Source organism: Apteryx rowi, unplaced genomic scaffold (genome assembly GCF_003343035.1).
Source record: "Apteryx rowi isolate R43461 unplaced genomic scaffold, aptRow1 scaffold_380, whole genome shotgun sequence".
NCBI classification, from domain to species: domain Eukaryota; kingdom Metazoa; phylum Chordata; class Aves; order Apterygiformes; family Apterygidae; genus Apteryx; species Apteryx rowi.
Window position 1 is genome coordinate 665,215 of NW_020450308.1, and position 16,804 is coordinate 682,018.

A 16,804-nucleotide genomic window follows, 5' to 3' on the forward strand; every position below is an offset into this window, starting at 1 on the left:
GCTTCACACTAATCATCCATTCACCTGACAACTGAGTGCTCGCAGCAAAATGTTACTTTACATTCCACGTTTGTAAGTGTCAGGATAAGAAAATACTGCTTGCAATTTACTTTGGAGTGGCTGTCACTTTAAAACCGAAGTGGCTGTCATGGTGTCTATACCCACCGTTATCTTCCTTTCTTCCTTGTTTGCTGATGGAGAACAGGGCTGACCCCATGAAGATGGCCACTTCGAAACATTAAACACACAAGCATTTTGAGATTGGTTTTCCCCTCACCCTCAACAGCTGCCACATCTAAACAACTGTAACTTGAGCTCTCACACAGTCCTGCGTGTTTTCACTTGGCTGGTGAGATACCCCGGAGCTTATTTCTGAAACTCCACTTTCCCCAGGCCAACTGGGGATGCTTAAAAAGCTCTGTTCTTCACTCACGGCCAAAGGAGATGCAGATCAGGAGACGCAGATCAGGAGACAGGGCTGGCCAGCCAGGCCTGAATTCAGGAGCAACAGACACTTTGCTTTCTGAAGGGAAGCCTTAGAGAAGGATAAAGCTATTTCCACTTTCACAGCCCTCTGTTTTACAAGTGAGGGCCTACTGATCTCTAGTGTAATGTTTTAATTCACAATGACACAAAACGCAGCAGTAGGCAGACTGATCAACTCAATCAAGGAAGACAGTGCTCTATCTAGTTGTTTGGGAACTTTTGTTCCCTTGATGGCACGTTTCAAAGAGAGAAGCACTGACCAAGTAAGAGGAACTAAAGAGAGGGAAATGAAGAGAATTACTTAGGATACAACTGTGGAATGAAACAGAATCAAACTAAATGAAACAGAATCAAACTTTCCATCTAATCTGTCACTGAATCTGTCCTGCTGCTGGTAGGCACTGGGCATTCACTTCTGAAGATGGGTTTAAAGGTCACAGCATGATCAGAAACGAGTGGGAACCACACTGTGTAGTATGTATACACATATATGTACAGAGTGAGAGACACACACACTGATAATAACCTAGAAAGAAAAAAATTCTTTAGTGCAAAATGACTATCCAGAGGAGAGTTAAGTGGAAACCTGTGACTGCTGGAGAAAGAGACCTACTATCACATTCTTTTAAGACTTCAGCCTCCTACAGTTTCCATGTGACCTAGTACAGCAAACAAAATAGATCCCATGCCGATACTGTGACTCCCACCTTTTCTTGAAAGGTAGGCAATCCTGATGTATAACATAAAAATATAATAACCCTTGGTTGTAGAGGCTCCATCCAAGTTATAAAAACATCTTCTTGTAAGTGCTGTGTATTTACTGAGTGTTATTCTTGTCATACTTCTTTCTACAAAAATACTCTCACTTCCATGGAGAAGCTAGAAATGTCAAGGAAAAGCACGAACCTGTGGGGATCATCGGGGTCGCAGTTCGGTAGAAAGTTAGTGACAGCTTCTGCCACTTCTTCATTTAACAGCACATCCCAGAGTCCATCAGTAGCTAGGATGAGAACATCATCTGGCCCATGCTCATACTGCAGAAGGTCATAGACTCTCACCTAAAACCGAAAAGCAAGAGACAATGATGAAGGCAGGAACCATCAAACCTGTCTGTGAAAAGCTGCTGGGTTTGGCTCTGAGTTCGCAGGCTCGGCAAGGTCACTGAAATACCTCTCCCACAACACAGCTGGGGTCTGTCTCCGCTTTAGCCCTTGAGCTGGCAACCCTTCCTGGCAGCCCGGCTCAACAAGGCTTGGTGCGGTTCAGGGGGGCACTTCAGCACCAACACTCAAGTGCTGACCTCAACTGGGATGGACTCAAGTGTTCTCGAAAGCAGCTGTAGTGCATGGCACTGTCTGCTGTCAGCAATGACCAAGGCAATTCCCCCCCAGCCCTCGGGCCTGGTTCTGCATGTTAAGCTCTTCCCTGTCATTAGCAGGGCTAGTCAAATGGAAGTTGAATTATTTATTTGATGAATCGTTGATAGTTTTAAATAAAATATTCACAAATAATTGTTTTTACTATTTGTCCAGATCCTACTAACCCTGCCAAATAAATTGCACGTGTTCTGAAATGATATAGTAGAAGTATCTTATTTACTTTTCTAGACCTGACCCAGCCACTGCACTTAAGTATTATGTCTGAGCAAGTGAATAGTTCCACGAAATGGGGAAAAACTGCTTACTTGTTCAGTGATGTGTACCTGTAAGGATTTCAGTGGGTAGAGACCAATTCAAGATCTGCACTGAAGTGACCCTCCCCCCCTGATAAGCTTATTGGCACTAAACTATTTCCTTAAAAAGTCCATTGGCTTCGCCACTTTTGCCTGTGGCCACGGTCACGCTGACCACTGCTGCTGATATCTCTGTAAAACTCTGCCTGCACTCCACTCTGACTTCCACAGCCCTCCACCAGACGAGGCTGGCTAAAGCCTGGACTGGAGAGGAGCAGTCACGAAGGGTGCTGGGAGGTCATCAGGTGAGCCACAATATGAGCAAAGGTCATCACAAGCATTTTAAAATGAGCCCTTTGTTGGATGTAATTCTTCCTCCAGCACATGCTATCTTCCAACAGACAAACTGCCAGCTGCTTCAGTTCCCAAGCCAAAGTGTGGAGCACCTCTGTGAAGTGCTCACAGGGCACTCTAATTACCACAGCAACAACTGCAATATGAAAGAAGTGCGACAACCTTGGCAAGGCAGACAGGAGGAAATGATGATCTGTACTAAAGTTTGGAAATGGTGCACCTTGTCACGCATCCTGCTCCAGCTGCGGACTTCACTAACAGCAGCAGCAATCGGCAGATTTGTTGGGACAAGTGCTTGGCACAGCTAGAAGCTATGAGAGTTGTTTTATTCTCCCTCCTGTCGCACCCTCCCCTTAGGAGCCATGGAGGAAATGCACATAAAATGCCTGGACCTTTTAATGTAATTATAATTTTATGGGATTGCAACCACTACAGGAGAAACAATCATCTAGACTTCACCGCTAGTCCTCACTTGCTCACCTTTCACTCAAAAGCACAGGAGGGCCATTTGTAAAATGTAACCTTCACTTCATTATCTAAGGTAGTGCCTAAACAAGGACTTTGAAGAGGATTAAAGTCAAAGCAAGATACTCTCTTTATTAAGGCATATTCTCCTTATTCAGACTGAGTGGAAATGTTATTCTAGAAAAGATCCCTGTATGCTGTACAAATCTCCTTTCAAGCCCATTCCAGAGGACAGGAGTTGTCAGAGACCCCATCTCCCAGAATTTAATTCAATCTATAGCAGCCCAGAGTTTCAACTCAGAAATCACTGGGGTGTGCAGGGGTAAGCTGGCCAACACAGCAATCAACAAGCACCACGTGTTTTGAACAGATGTCTTGGGTACAGGCAAATATTTCAGAGAGCATCACAGCTAATGCTCAAGTATCCACTTAGCAGCCCATGTCTCATATGAATAACCAAGCTTCTAGCATCGGCAGGAGGAAAAACATGTCTACCATGGCTTTCCCACTCAAAGTGCTTATTAAACCAAAGGAGCCTTTTTTCAGTAGGGTGGGGGAAGGGGGGAGGGGCAGGATAGGAAACCAAAAACATGCATCACAGATTTGAATTGTCTCAAAGTGAACAATCTTGTCTGATGGGGGAGCACCTGAGGTGGATGAGAAACCTATCACACACACAATCACACAGAATGGTTGAGGTTGGAAGGGACCTCTGGAGATTGTCTAAGTCCAACTCCCCTGCTCAAGCAGGGTCACGTTGTACAGGATTGCGTCCAGGCGGGTTTTGAATATCTCCAGAGAAGGAGACTCAAAACTTCTTGCAGCTGATCCACATGTGAAAGGGCCCAAATCCCCAGTGTGGCACACTTCTACAGCAACTTTGAGAACAGATAGTTTTATTAAGGGGGCATTTAGGTTTGGGGAAAAGAAAAAAAATTGTAACCAATGATTTTATGGGTAATCTGGGAACAAGGTAGTTATTTCCTAGAAGTAAAATCTTTATGAGCTGAGCACTCCAGAAAGGGGTGTCAATTATCAGATGTCTGAAGAGGTGCAGGGAAGTGCAGTGGGGTGAGCAATAAGGGATGCTTGGCTGGTACCAAAGCTGAGGAAAAAGGAGTGCCAAGGTTACAGAAAACAAGTGTGGGTCAGCATCAGCCAAGATCATTGTACGCAAACAGCAGTTAGCACATAAAACACAATGCTCACTGAAACATGGCTTTGTCTACCTTGCAATTATTGCAGTAGCAAAACATTAGGGCAGCAGCCATACCCACACAATACTTAAGGGAAGATAAAATTCTTTCTTTCTTTCATCAGATTCCTAGAATACAGTTACAGGTGTCTCCAATCCATTGCTGACACAAATGAGTTGATTAAGAGTTGGTCAGTCTGTTATAATTTCAGGTGATACTTACAGTCTGTCTTGCCCAGGTGCAGAAACAAGCCAGCTTCTACCCTTCACTTCCCTGCTAGCAGCTTTGTTCTAATTCTTACTTTTAATGAATGTTGACTTGTAACTTCAGTACAGCACAGAGTAGCGTGAGAGCTTTCAGAGACACACAGGTTGGTCAGGACTAGCAGGGTCCGTGTAACAGATGCTCAGACCAGCAGGGCTCACTGAGCATCTGCTCCACGCTCTCCCAAACATTTTGTAACATCCTATAGCATACTTGACACATACTGTACAGAAAACGCAAAGGATTGTGATATGTTAGCATTTTGGAAAGTAGAGGAGAGATCCAAGGAGTTACCCAGGTGCCTGCAATAGCAAGTACCCCACAGCACTGTGTAGATTTTTTGTGACTGTAAGCAGCTCATGGCCTCCAATGCATATGACTTAAGTTCCAGAGCCAGCCTTCCCAGTTACCACCTCTTTCCTTCAGCTGTATTTCAGGAAATGAAACAATAGTGAGGTTTAAACAATGTTCTGTGACACAGTTTGCACAAATCTGCATGCACTGCAAAGCAATATATAGCCCAACTAATGCAGATGATGGCTGGCCAGACACCAGCCAGCAGTGTAGGGGTTGCCTTAACCTGTGTTGCACCCTTGACAAATTTCCTAGCAGGTCCCTTGAGAATCTTGAATCTTCCCTCATGGCTCATTCTTTCTGCAGCCAGACATCAGTCCCGATAGTGCTCCATGAGTTCGTGTCCTCTGCCCCAAACTCCCTGGAAGGTGTGTGTTCTCCTCTCTGCCTCCCCTGCTCTTCTGAAAACCTTGCCTTGCCAATGTCCCTGAGCTTCCCAGCCCTTTTGTACTGCCGTGACAAGCGTTCTTCCTCTTTAACATCTCTCTGGAGCATCACGGCATCTCTGGAAAGCTTCCAATTTGCTCACCATACTTATACCATCAACTACCCGTCTTACTTGACATGGAACAGTTGACCTGTTAACTAGCTAAACTTGACTCTAATAACCAGAAAACAAAAAAAATCCAACCATAAGGAAGCAGCATCACCTGGGTAGCACAAACATCCGTGACCACAGCAGCTGGGTTAAACTAAATTTTACCCTAACTGGTACTTACAGATCTCTGCTGAGATTTAACAGCAGATACACACCACTAAAGCCCATAGTTACACATGATTTCTCTCTGAATATGCATACTGCAATCTGTCACATAATACATTTCTTCAATACAGATATTTGTTTCTAATATTGCTCACCTACATACACTCAGGAGTGCTGAGAAAAACACTCTGGGCAAGCAATGAATAAGCAGGTGGGTCAGTTTTGTATTTACATTTCAAATGGATCTACCCACCTGACAAAACCTGCATTTGGCTCAGGAAAAGGACCACACCAGCTCTGGGAAAGCGCTAAGACTTGTTTGTCAGCTTTGTTTTTAAGAGGCAGCCAACATGAGTCCCTGTGGCTTGAAAACTGTTCACAGCAAACTGCCACACGAGCCCGCAGCCATCTGAGGTGCTCCTGAAGCAGCCTGTCCCAGTGGAATTGAAGCCAAACTCACAGAGGCAATATTCTGCATTCAGCTGCCTTTACTATTGATCAACTCAGCTACTTCAATAAATTAAACCCTTTCTTAATTGTATTGTCCCTTTTTATGTGCAGTGTTATCCAATGCAGCTTCACTGGCAAACGAGGAGATCTTTCAATACCACCCTCCAAGTAATTTATATGTAAATAATAAAAAGCGGGTCCCAACACTGCTCCCTGCAGCACTCACCAATTAATCTCCTTTCAGCTTTTTATTGCCACCCTTTGTTTCCTGCTCTTTAGCCAATTTCCAGTAGACTCTGTGCCAACTTTCCACTTACTCTATAGCTTCATATCTTTTATATTAATAACCTGTGATGCAGAACAGTTTCTCAAATGTTTTCTGAGAAATCAAAGTGCTCATGCAAGACCATCTACTACATTTTTTTTAATTCTCTGGTAGACATAACCCTGAAGGACTTCAAGCTAGTAAAGCATGATGTTTGCTTCCTGAAACCACCTTGACTCCCTTTGATCAAACGGAACTTCTCTAAGTATTTGCCTTGCTTGTTCCTTCAAACGCTGTAATTCCTAAAGATTTCTCCAGAAGGCAGATGTGAATCTAAAATTGTTTCCTTTGACATATTTGTGAAGTTGTCAGAAAGACTTTACTAACACATACTGGAAGGGGAAAAGTTCTCCGTGGTTGCCTTCTTATCATTGACTCTGATGACTGACTTTGTGTTTATTACTAGCAAGGGCCAAATTACGCTGTCAGGGCCACACTTCTTCCACCAAATGGCTGAGTTGCTGTTTGAAAAATTTCAAGATGAAATTTTGCTCTTCATATGCAAGAAGAAGGCCCTTGCTGAGCTTTAAAAGGCAGAATTTCCTGCTGAAAGCTTTCAAATGAACTGTTCCATTATGAAAAATAAATATTTAATTCCACGCCAGAGAGCCTCAGCCATGGCTTGCCTGCTTTGTGCTATTCCAGTTCATTATAAAAGGCCCAATTCTCTAGAGCTCACCAACCTGCAAAAGTCCTCCAAATTTGGTCTCGTAACAGCTGAGCCACTGAATCCTGATTACATTTGTCAGTCTTGGCTACATGACTTCTCCTCCCATAGCCTGGCACTCTGTCAAAGTACAATTTTATACCGCTCTCAATTACTTATATCCCTCTTTCTGGATGTAGTCACAGAGATACTTACCTTTCCTTCAGATAAATTTTGATGGACATTGCATACCAGAGTTTTGTTGTGCTGGAAGTAAAATATTCTGAAAACTCACCGCATTGCCCAACCTGGGAAAGGACACTGTAATTATGGCACAGAAATGGGAGCCAGAGGACTTGGATTCGCTCTCTGTCACGACTCGCTGTGCAGCTTAATTTCCTGTGCCTCCCCTTTCCCAGGTCTGGAAACCAGACATTGTGCTTCCTTGTGCTTTATATAAACAATTCAAAATCCAGTGCTACAGAAGGGCCAAATATTATGGCTGCTTGACACCACTATGTTTACTTGCAAGTGCCAAGCTTCCCAGATGGCAGGATAAAGACATTGTTCCTTCATCTGGGTTTGTGTGTAAGGTGCATTGTCCACATAGGGACAGACCACGTGAGAGAAGAACATGGGAGATAAAGCACTGGGGATCTCTCTGGGAAGAGAGGCAGAGATGGTTAAGAAAGGGAGGTGCAATGGAAAGCAAGTTGGAGCATATGTTACTGTCTAATAATATTCAGGGTTTTTTTTGCCAACATCTCTAAATTGAGGTGGCTGGTCCTCTGTCTTTCCTGCTCCTGCCCTATTACATTTCTGCTGAATTTAGCTGTGAAGGGAATATGGAAACAAAGCCATTTTTTGCTTTCCTTTTATGAAGCAGTTAAGAGATCCTGAAACGTGGATAGCATATGAACTGGACATCACATTCCAGAATTTGAACACACACACAAATCAGAAAAGCCCATGAGAAGCTTTGGTTTATACACACAGACGAATACTGCAGCAGCAATTGGCAGAGATGATCCTGCTGAGATACTGTGCTGCAGCTATTATATACCCCAGAAACATGGGGTCTCATCATGCCAGAAAGAAAAATAAATAGGTAGAATTGCATCATTACACTGGCACTAAACAAATCCATCACAGTGATGAGGGCAGAGCAGCTGATTGCCTGGCTTAGGAGGACAGAAGCAGGTCCCAAGTGAGGGATACCATACAATTAAAGTGGCGACAGTGAAGCTACCAGACTGACAGCAAGAAAAACGGAAGGGAAGAAGAGGCTGTCTCTGGATCTCCTCCTTCTCTTTGGGGCCAGAATCTTTCAGCACTTCCCCCCTCCCTCCCCCTTTTTTTAAAATAAAGTCTCAAAGATGTTCTAGCAAGGTCAATTTAATAATTTTGTTCCTTCCCGGCAGCGTTATATTATTTGTGTATTTTCATTCTCTCACACTGCCGTAAGCAAGTAAATTCAAGGTCAGATCCCAGGTATGGTTAAAACACCAGAAAGCCAGTTAGCAGCGAAAGGCTCTCAGCATCTGGCCCATGGTAGCAAAGTCTGATTAGAACGTGGTTTGTCTTTTGGTGCTCTCAAAGGCTGGTTTGCTCCTGCTTAATATTTTATGGAAAATGTGTGTCATCTGTTCATTGATGTAGGAACAGGAATGTAGCTATGGAGAAAAAAAAAAAAGTGAGGTTTGCATGTTTCTTCTTGATAAACAAGTACATTCAAACCCCTCTAGCAAGCCTTTATATCCTGAGCCTCTTCTGATGGATAGCTCACTTTCTCCTACGAAATGCTTCAGTTCATTGCAAGGTCTTCAGTGTTCAAAAACTGAACATGTTTGGAGCAAGACAAGTCACAGCAATGGAGGGATTTAAAACAATAGTTCCCAAACAATTGAGTAGTAGGGTTACTACCCCAAACATAAATACTGTGCCATCCCCTCTTTATGCTATCATTTGGGAATCCATACTGTTGTTTCTGCCATTATTTACATATTACATAAAATCATCATACAGAATAATGAACTGGGTCTGGAAGTGAAGGGGTAGCCAGATGGAAGCATAAAGCTCTCCCAACGTGCTCTCAGTGTTTTCCTACTTAGCAGTTGATCCGATGTCCTCTATCTAAAGCAGGATTTCATGCTACCATGGAAGACATCCAACATGACAGTACCTAGTTCTCCTTCCTTACCTGAGAACAGAGATTTATGTTAGCTTCTGTGAAGGCAGCGCGATCCAGGCCTAAAAGCAAACTGGAGCATGTGGAGGTGAGGAGAGAGGGGTGTCTGTCACACTGAATGTGGGGCTGCAGGATAATGGGACACAAGCGGAAAAGAAGTATCTGGTACCATGCAGCAGGAGGAACTTCAGCCATGAAGTGCGAAGAGTGAGAAGGCATCACTGCCCTGGCAGGGATGTGGAGAAACCAGAAGTAGGGCACACAACTGGGGAATTTATAACATTCCTGCTCCCACATGTATTAATACCTTTCAACTTCTCCATTACAGAAACCTTTGGGAAGGGCAGCATGTTCCCTGGATCAGGCCAGAATCAGAATGGAGTCACATTTGGGATGAAGAAAAAAAGCACAGTTAGTGTATTTTTTATCTCTCCCACAAATCAGATAATTGAAGCTTGACTGTTTTACCTCGGGAGATGAGGACAGGAAAGGTTTGATGTAGATATTGGAGTCGTGCACCTTCAGGTCATGGTCTCCCAGTCCTCGGGTCACCCCAATTGTTGCCATAACCCGAGCCTGGAAACAAAGAAAAACAATGGGATCAAATATGGTTCCATGCACTATGCCGATAGGGAAAGAGAGAAAGAAAGAACAATCCCACTCCATAACTACTATTGTTTGGGATAAATTCCCTTTTTTTTCTCCCAGAAACTCTGGAGTTAACACAGATAAACAACTTTTAAACTTTTAATGCTCACATCTCCATTTCTGTGGTTATTCTAAGCTTTGTATTTGTCCACATCCCAGACTGTGCATGCGTGCCTTAGACTGTGACCATCCGAAAGGGCCAATGGAAATCTAACCCAGTCCCCTAGCTGTCCCATGACAGTCAAGGAGAGCATTCCTTTAGCAGATCATGCTATCAGTGTGAAGTAAATAGGTTTTACAAAAAGGATGAGGAGCTTAATTAGCTCATTTATTCCAGACACCTGTGGCCTCTTCCTATTGACACATTGCCACATATTCCCTCCACCAAGGAAAGTACCAAAGGTCACCGTAAACTGCTGATGCAGGAGCACAGAGAGGAGGGTGCCACTGTGTCAGTAGCACCCGATGTAGAACTGGTCCAGAGCAGGTCTGCTGCCACCTCAGATCTACCACTTCCTTTCTGAGCATCTTTCTCTGCGACATTAGTGGTTTTCCAAGAGGCACCAGGCTCTTCTTCACTAACACTTCCCCAAAGAGTGACCAGGCAGACTGTCTCATGGGGAACCTAAATCTCTGCTGTTTGCGTATCACTCCCCCAAATTTGAGCACAGCTGTAGCAGCTTCTGACCAGGACAGCTCAGTGCATCAATAGCAGGGAGTGACTGACTTAAAATTATTTTGCCTCACTAAATCTTAGCTCCATAATGCAATAAGAAAGTAAATTAAAAAGTAAGATGTTCATGAAACATTTGGCAAATAATTATAAACCTAACCAAATTTAGAGATAAGCTGCAGGTTTGAATCTTCAAAACTTAACTAGTTTTGAAGAGCACGTATTTCTGCATTGAGATAAGAACCTAATGCAGCAGGGGAGCGCTATTTAGAAACACAGCAAGCATACTAGTATCAGTGAACTGACACCACATGTCCTTATATTGATCCTATTGCTGCATCCAGCTAAGCTTGCTGGGATCAGCACTAATAATCTCACTGTTCTTAATCATGGAATTGGAGACAAAGTGCACCCAAATGGAATGATGGTGTTTTTTTTTCTTTTAAGAAAAGCTATCAGCATTCACATCAGAAAGACTCAACAGCGAGTTCATGCGCACTAGCTGAAGAAGATATGGTTAAGGGGTATTATATTTCCAAAATCCCACCCTGATCCCTCTCCTTCCTAAATTAGTGTTTTTTATCTCAGAGCACTATGAAGTGTTATTAAATATCCTTCTGCTTTGCTCAGCAAACATAAGCATACATTCATCCAGCCTAGTTATATTTTATAATCAAACTAGGAAAATTTTAAATCACTTAAAGGTGGTCCCATTGTACTCTAATCATTTACAATGAAACCAAACCAAAAGCAAACTGAACAGCAAATGACTACGTTTGCTATATAACTGCTTATATGTTGAGCTTCTCTCCTCCACCCCTTCCCCCCCCCGACATGAGACTGATTTATGACAGACGTAAGATATTCTTTCAAGCTGTCAAAACGATAAAATAGATACTGAGTGGAAAACATTGGACTGCCACAGGCTAAACTGAGAGGTAAACAGCACAGAATTCTTTCTTGCTTCAGTTGGAGTAAAGCAAATGTGCCCACCTTCTTGCCTTCTCCATATATAAGAGGAAACTTCAAGTCGTCTTCCTCAATGGTTTTGTATGCCCTGTGGGGGGGATAAACAACATTTTTAAAGCTTGCACTCAATTAGTGACCTAGTGCCCTGAAACAAGTATATATATTTTTAATCATTACTTTTCCTAGAGACTCTGCCTTTGAACCAAGATGTCAGTTCCTTCGTCTGTGGAAATTTTCCCTAAAGATTTGCACCATTTGACCAAAAGGAAAAGTGAACGTCAGGAAGTATCTAACATGCCAAGCTGCTCTGATTTCTTACAGGAAAAGAGAGGTGAATTGGAATAACATCCTAATGGGGGAGATATTTTTGGCTATGGCAGTAGCTATACTATAATACAGTGCCATTAAAAAAACCCCAGTGACTAAATTCACATTGTTAATCTGAACAGTGAACAACCACCGAATGCGAGCATGGTCAAAGTGTGAAACAGCTCTCAGCTCCTCTTCTCGCCTCTCCAAACCACAGCGAGCTTCACGTGGTGAAGAGTTTTAGAAGGATATTTAGTGCCCATTTGACCTTGACTGCAACATTCAAGGTTGTCAGAGATTTTACATTTCACAGCAGCTTTCCAACAGCCGAGAGACAAGCGAAGTAAATGCTCATGCTCTGATTCCATTTATCGCATGCCTGCGTACTCTACCTTTTACACATCCAGCTGTTGACACTGATGAGGTGAGAAGGTGAGCAATTTTGTCAGTGAGGGAAAAAATAGATGGCTGTCACTCTCATAGCTGCAGAGAGTCCTTTGGTTTGCACAACATATGCTCAGGCCCACAGGCTGGGGAGCCTCTGTGGTTGGAGTACGTCCCCCCAAAGCCAGAGGCACACGCTTCCTTCGTACCACAAAGCTGTATCCCCCTTCCCTGCGTGTTCTGCTGCCCCTGGCTCTTGGGGCTAGACCAAAGCCGTCACCGCATCAGCCCCTCTCGCCAAAGCTGGGGGGAAACGAGTGTGCGGAGGGACAGCCCAGCGGCACATCCCTTGCCAGGCACAGCCAGCACGCCGACCCCTGCGGCTCAGCGCTCGAGCTGCGCTGGCCACTTGAGCCCGTGGGAATCACATTCAGTCAGGCTGAAGCAACATTAAGGCGGTGACACAAACCAGCAGGAAATTAAAAATTAAGGGTGAAATCCTATATTGTAATCGAACTCCCCCTTGCTTCACTGAAATATAGCATAGACCTGGGATCAATAAAGGTGTTGTTTTACATAGCTATATATGCTGCATCCTCTAGGCACCACATGGCAAGCCTCAGACTTGAAGACAGTAGCACAGATGTCAAATTTAAGCCCCACATTTACATTTCCTAATAATCACAGGTATGGTCCACATTAGTGGCTGGGGGGGGGGGGAAGGAAACAATCCAAAATCCAAAGAAGTAACAGTAGTGAGGGACTCCACTCCTCCTGTACTACAGAACATTACTGTATGTGAAATCCCAAAGAGGAATCAGGAAAGGTTTCCAAAGATGCAATGGATACTTCCTGGGAGACCACACAGTCAAGAAAATTTACATAAAGAGTTACACAGATTTGGCAAATATGTTTTGGAGATCTCTACAAGAGATAATAAGGAGAAGGCACTTAAATGGCATTTTTGTAGCAGGAGAGGGGAAACAGATTAGCAGGAAGAGAAACGGAAGAGAAACAGGCACAGATCACTAAACACTAGCCAGCAAGATAAAACTTCACTGATGTTTAAACCCTGGAATATCATTTTGTTGGAAAGGATGAGTCAGTCATGGGTTCTGCTCTTGTTCCTTCCTTTATTTCCAGCAGGGAATAGCTAATGTCTTTGCCTCACTCACCAACTTGGATACCTGGTTTGGACAAGGCTAAGTTTTACCACAGCTCTATTACATCCCTAACTGTTAGCACATCCCAAAGCTCCCAGCTGGACCTGCAGTGCAGGGAGCCTTGTGAAACCTCCTTGACCGTCTGAGCTCTTTTCATTCCCATACACAGAGCCAGCGGAGCTCTGACTCCAAGAAAAAGGATGTCAGTCGAGTCCATATATGGCACAAGAGTCAAATGACTAATCAAACCACAAAGCCAACAAGACAATGATTCCTATTGGATTTTCAAGCTGCTATACATATTTGTTACAAATAGCTAACATGACTAAGCTAACGTGACTAACTATTTGCAAAACCCGCTTTAAAGCAATAGATGAACCCATTCCTTACCCACAGATTAGATTAGCAGCAAGGTGATTAAAAATACTTGAGAGACCAAGGATCCCATTTTACACTGTTCTGTAAGTAGCCAAAAACAGGGACTGAGTTTTCTTCCCTCACTCCCCTCCTTCCTCACATTTTCATGCACAGCACCTCACGTTGACTGTGCTTTAGGAAGAAGGGGGAAAAACAAGGGCATCATTTGTCCAACTGTCTTTCATAAGAATAGTCCCCACAGCTGCATCTCAGCATCTTTTATGGAACCACCATAAGGGCCATCTTCCACTGGGCCATCAAACTGTGACACATTGGTGCAAGGATGTTGGAAGAGGCCACGCTGCAAGAGATGAAGCTAACTTGTTTCTTCAGGACACTAGGAATGGCAGCTGGCTAGCTTATGATCTCCTCAAGCTATGTGACTAAGCGAGCAAGGCCCAGAGGGCTACAGTGATTCGTTTTGTTTCTCAGTTTCTCAGCAAATTGCCTCTTGGGCTCAGAACTTGGGTGTCAAGACTCATCTCAAACATACTTTTTTTTTTGTTGACATTGCTGTTGCCAAAAAATTATTCAGCCTTTGAAAAACAATGCTTATAACTGTAATTGCAGCAGTGGAAATGGCACAGATGCACTGAAAAGCCACTTGAGACACTCTAGAAAAGTATCTAGGTCCTACATTACTAGCGAAACAGAATTAATAATATATGAGTGTGTGGTTTCCTGCAGAAGAATGATGAAGGACAGCTTTTCAGCTAGCAGCTCTGCAACTGCACTGGGGAGAAGGAAGGAAGGAAGCTATGAAGTTCCTTTTGATTTATGCTGCGTGAAACCTCCTGTACTTTGTACGTATGTTTATTTCACACAGACTACAACCTTCTGGACTATTTCACTTGACTTTAAGTAATAAAGTTGCATTTATACCTTCCTGTGCTGTTTTGGGAGAGAATGTACTGTATATAAAGATATAATATGGCAATAGGTATATCAAATACAGACATATGGAGAACCTGAGGGGGTTGTTTGTTTGTTTTTCTTAATGCCAACACAGCCTTATTCAGACATCTATGTAATTCAGCCTAGTTCTCTGTTGTAACAAACACAGACACAGGGTTGAAATCCTCTACCCTCATCTTCCTCATCTGCATCCCAGAAGAACTCAGTGGCCACCAGAACGTGCCAAGAAAGGTCATAAAGAGAAGGCTATACTGTTGCTTGCTGCTCTGAGAGAGCCTAAATCCTGTCAAAATTTCTGCCACGTAAACCTCTATTTTTCCCAAATGGAAAAATGGAGGGGAGGGAGAGAGAGAGAGAGATGGGTGTAGAGAAGGCAAACTTGTGCTCAGCTAGATCTAGCTGCATTTTTTTTCCATTTAACTTCATTTCTTCTTTTCATTTAAAAAGATTTATGAAACACTACTGCTGTCCAAAAATACTGAACTAGGGCTTGACACATGTACCACCCACAAAGTTACATTTGGACTCAGGATCGACATTTTGGAAAACTGGGCCAAATAGCACCAGGAGCCAAAAGAGATGTCAGAAAGAACTAGGACTGAGATGATGTTACTCATACAGTAATTGGAATCTGTTCTAAATACACAGCAAAAAATCACCGGAAGCTGCTAAATGCACATGGTAATCTATGGAACAGATTTCCTATGGTATCCACAATCATTAGCAATGCTTAACATAATGCCCTTTAAATAAAGGGCTAAGTTACCTGCAAATTGCCGGGTGCTGAATTTGAAAAATTGGTCAGCTCCCAAATACAGATTTCAGAGCCAAAATCCTAGATAATCTCTCACATGTGTTAAGCATTCTCCTGCCACATAATTTGTTCTTAAAATTGGCCATATTAAAGTACATGCAAATTCACGTAAGAGTAGAAGCTGTTGTAAAACAAACAAACCAACATTATACTAAGTTTGCTTTTACAGAGAATAGTGCGAGTTTGCTGTTCATGAAAGGTATTGGACTGGCATCCCCAGGCACAACAGATGGTAGCAGAAACACAGTCTATCCTGCCCTGGAAGACTCGGTGTGTGAACGACAGGGGAATCCAGGCTTGTGCCCACTGTGTTTTCTGCCTTTCCATAGCACTTGGCTTTAGAAAGTTTGTCCATATTTCACATCTCTACTAGTGACACCTGATAGTAAACTGAGAATTACACCTGAAGAACAGCAACAGAATTGTCAAAGGGCTTTAGCTTGAAGCACAAAGCACAACCCACTTGTGGAGCACGAAGAAAAAGCACTAGAGCTTCAGAAATGTCCTAGTTTATCCTGAAAACAAGGATGAAGGCTCTCCTTTGAGACAGGTTTGTGGACACGGGATAATTCAGAACTGCTTTGTTACTAACTGTACAAAAAAAAGCACCTAACAAACCACCTTCTACCCCTCCACTCAACATTTCCTGGTCATACTAGTAGAAAATGGGATTTTAATCCTTGAGCAACACAAAACTTGCTAGAAAAAAGAAATTCCACAAGAAAACAATGGATTGGAACTAATCCTTTGTATAATAGGACTCAAATCACCAACCCAAAAGGAACTGGTTATCTCTGTTGTCTATTGAACTACATACATCAAACCAGAGTAAGTGAGCACTTACTAACAAGCTTTCCAAAAGGAGCAATGATATGTAGCACAGGTTAGGCACAGAGCCACTGAAAATTATGCAATTTATATCTTGATCCATCCACAATTTTTTGAATGTCCTTATACATATGCGCTTTTGCAGAGTCAGGATCCCTTAATCCACGCAGCACTGACATAAAGTATCCTCTGGATAGGTTAGCTGCAATGTTTCAGTGCCTCAGTTTCTTTCCTCTACCACTCATGTGACGTATAGTTCAATGAGGCAAAGTTAAGATATACAAATATAATAAAAGCATACAAGCCATACTAATGTTTGTTAGAGAAAGGATGATAGCAAAAACACAAGTATTAAAGAAGACAGACTCATGCGCACATATGTACAAAACACAGCTTTAGGGAAACATCTATTCTACAAACCAAGATGCTCTAATAAGGTTTTTTTCATGTAGAGAGAAAAACATGCAAGTCTTGAAACATCCATTTTCCCCAGAAAAGGCAGAACCCCCTTCTTCTGAACCTGAAACTGCCAAATGCTTCATTTTGAAATTCCTAGTTCTGCCTATATGGATGGCTTAGCC

At 42.9% G+C, this 16,804-nt stretch overlaps 1 protein-coding gene across 1 annotated transcript in view; it reads right to left on the minus strand.

The window, feature by feature from the left end:
- Positions 1-16,804, minus strand: part of PPM1H (protein phosphatase, Mg2+/Mn2+ dependent 1H) — a gene marked incomplete at its 5' end in the record, with an annotated part of 71,978 nt that overhangs the window by 7,368 nt on the left and 47,806 nt on the right. The window contains 3 exons of the mRNA XM_026074193.1: positions 1,393-1,544; positions 9,572-9,679; positions 11,418-11,481. Of these exons, the coding sequence (XP_025929978.1) occupies positions 1,393-1,544; positions 9,572-9,679; positions 11,418-11,481 (324 nt within the window). The remainder of the gene's footprint in view (positions 1-1,392; positions 1,545-9,571; positions 9,680-11,417; positions 11,482-16,804) is intronic.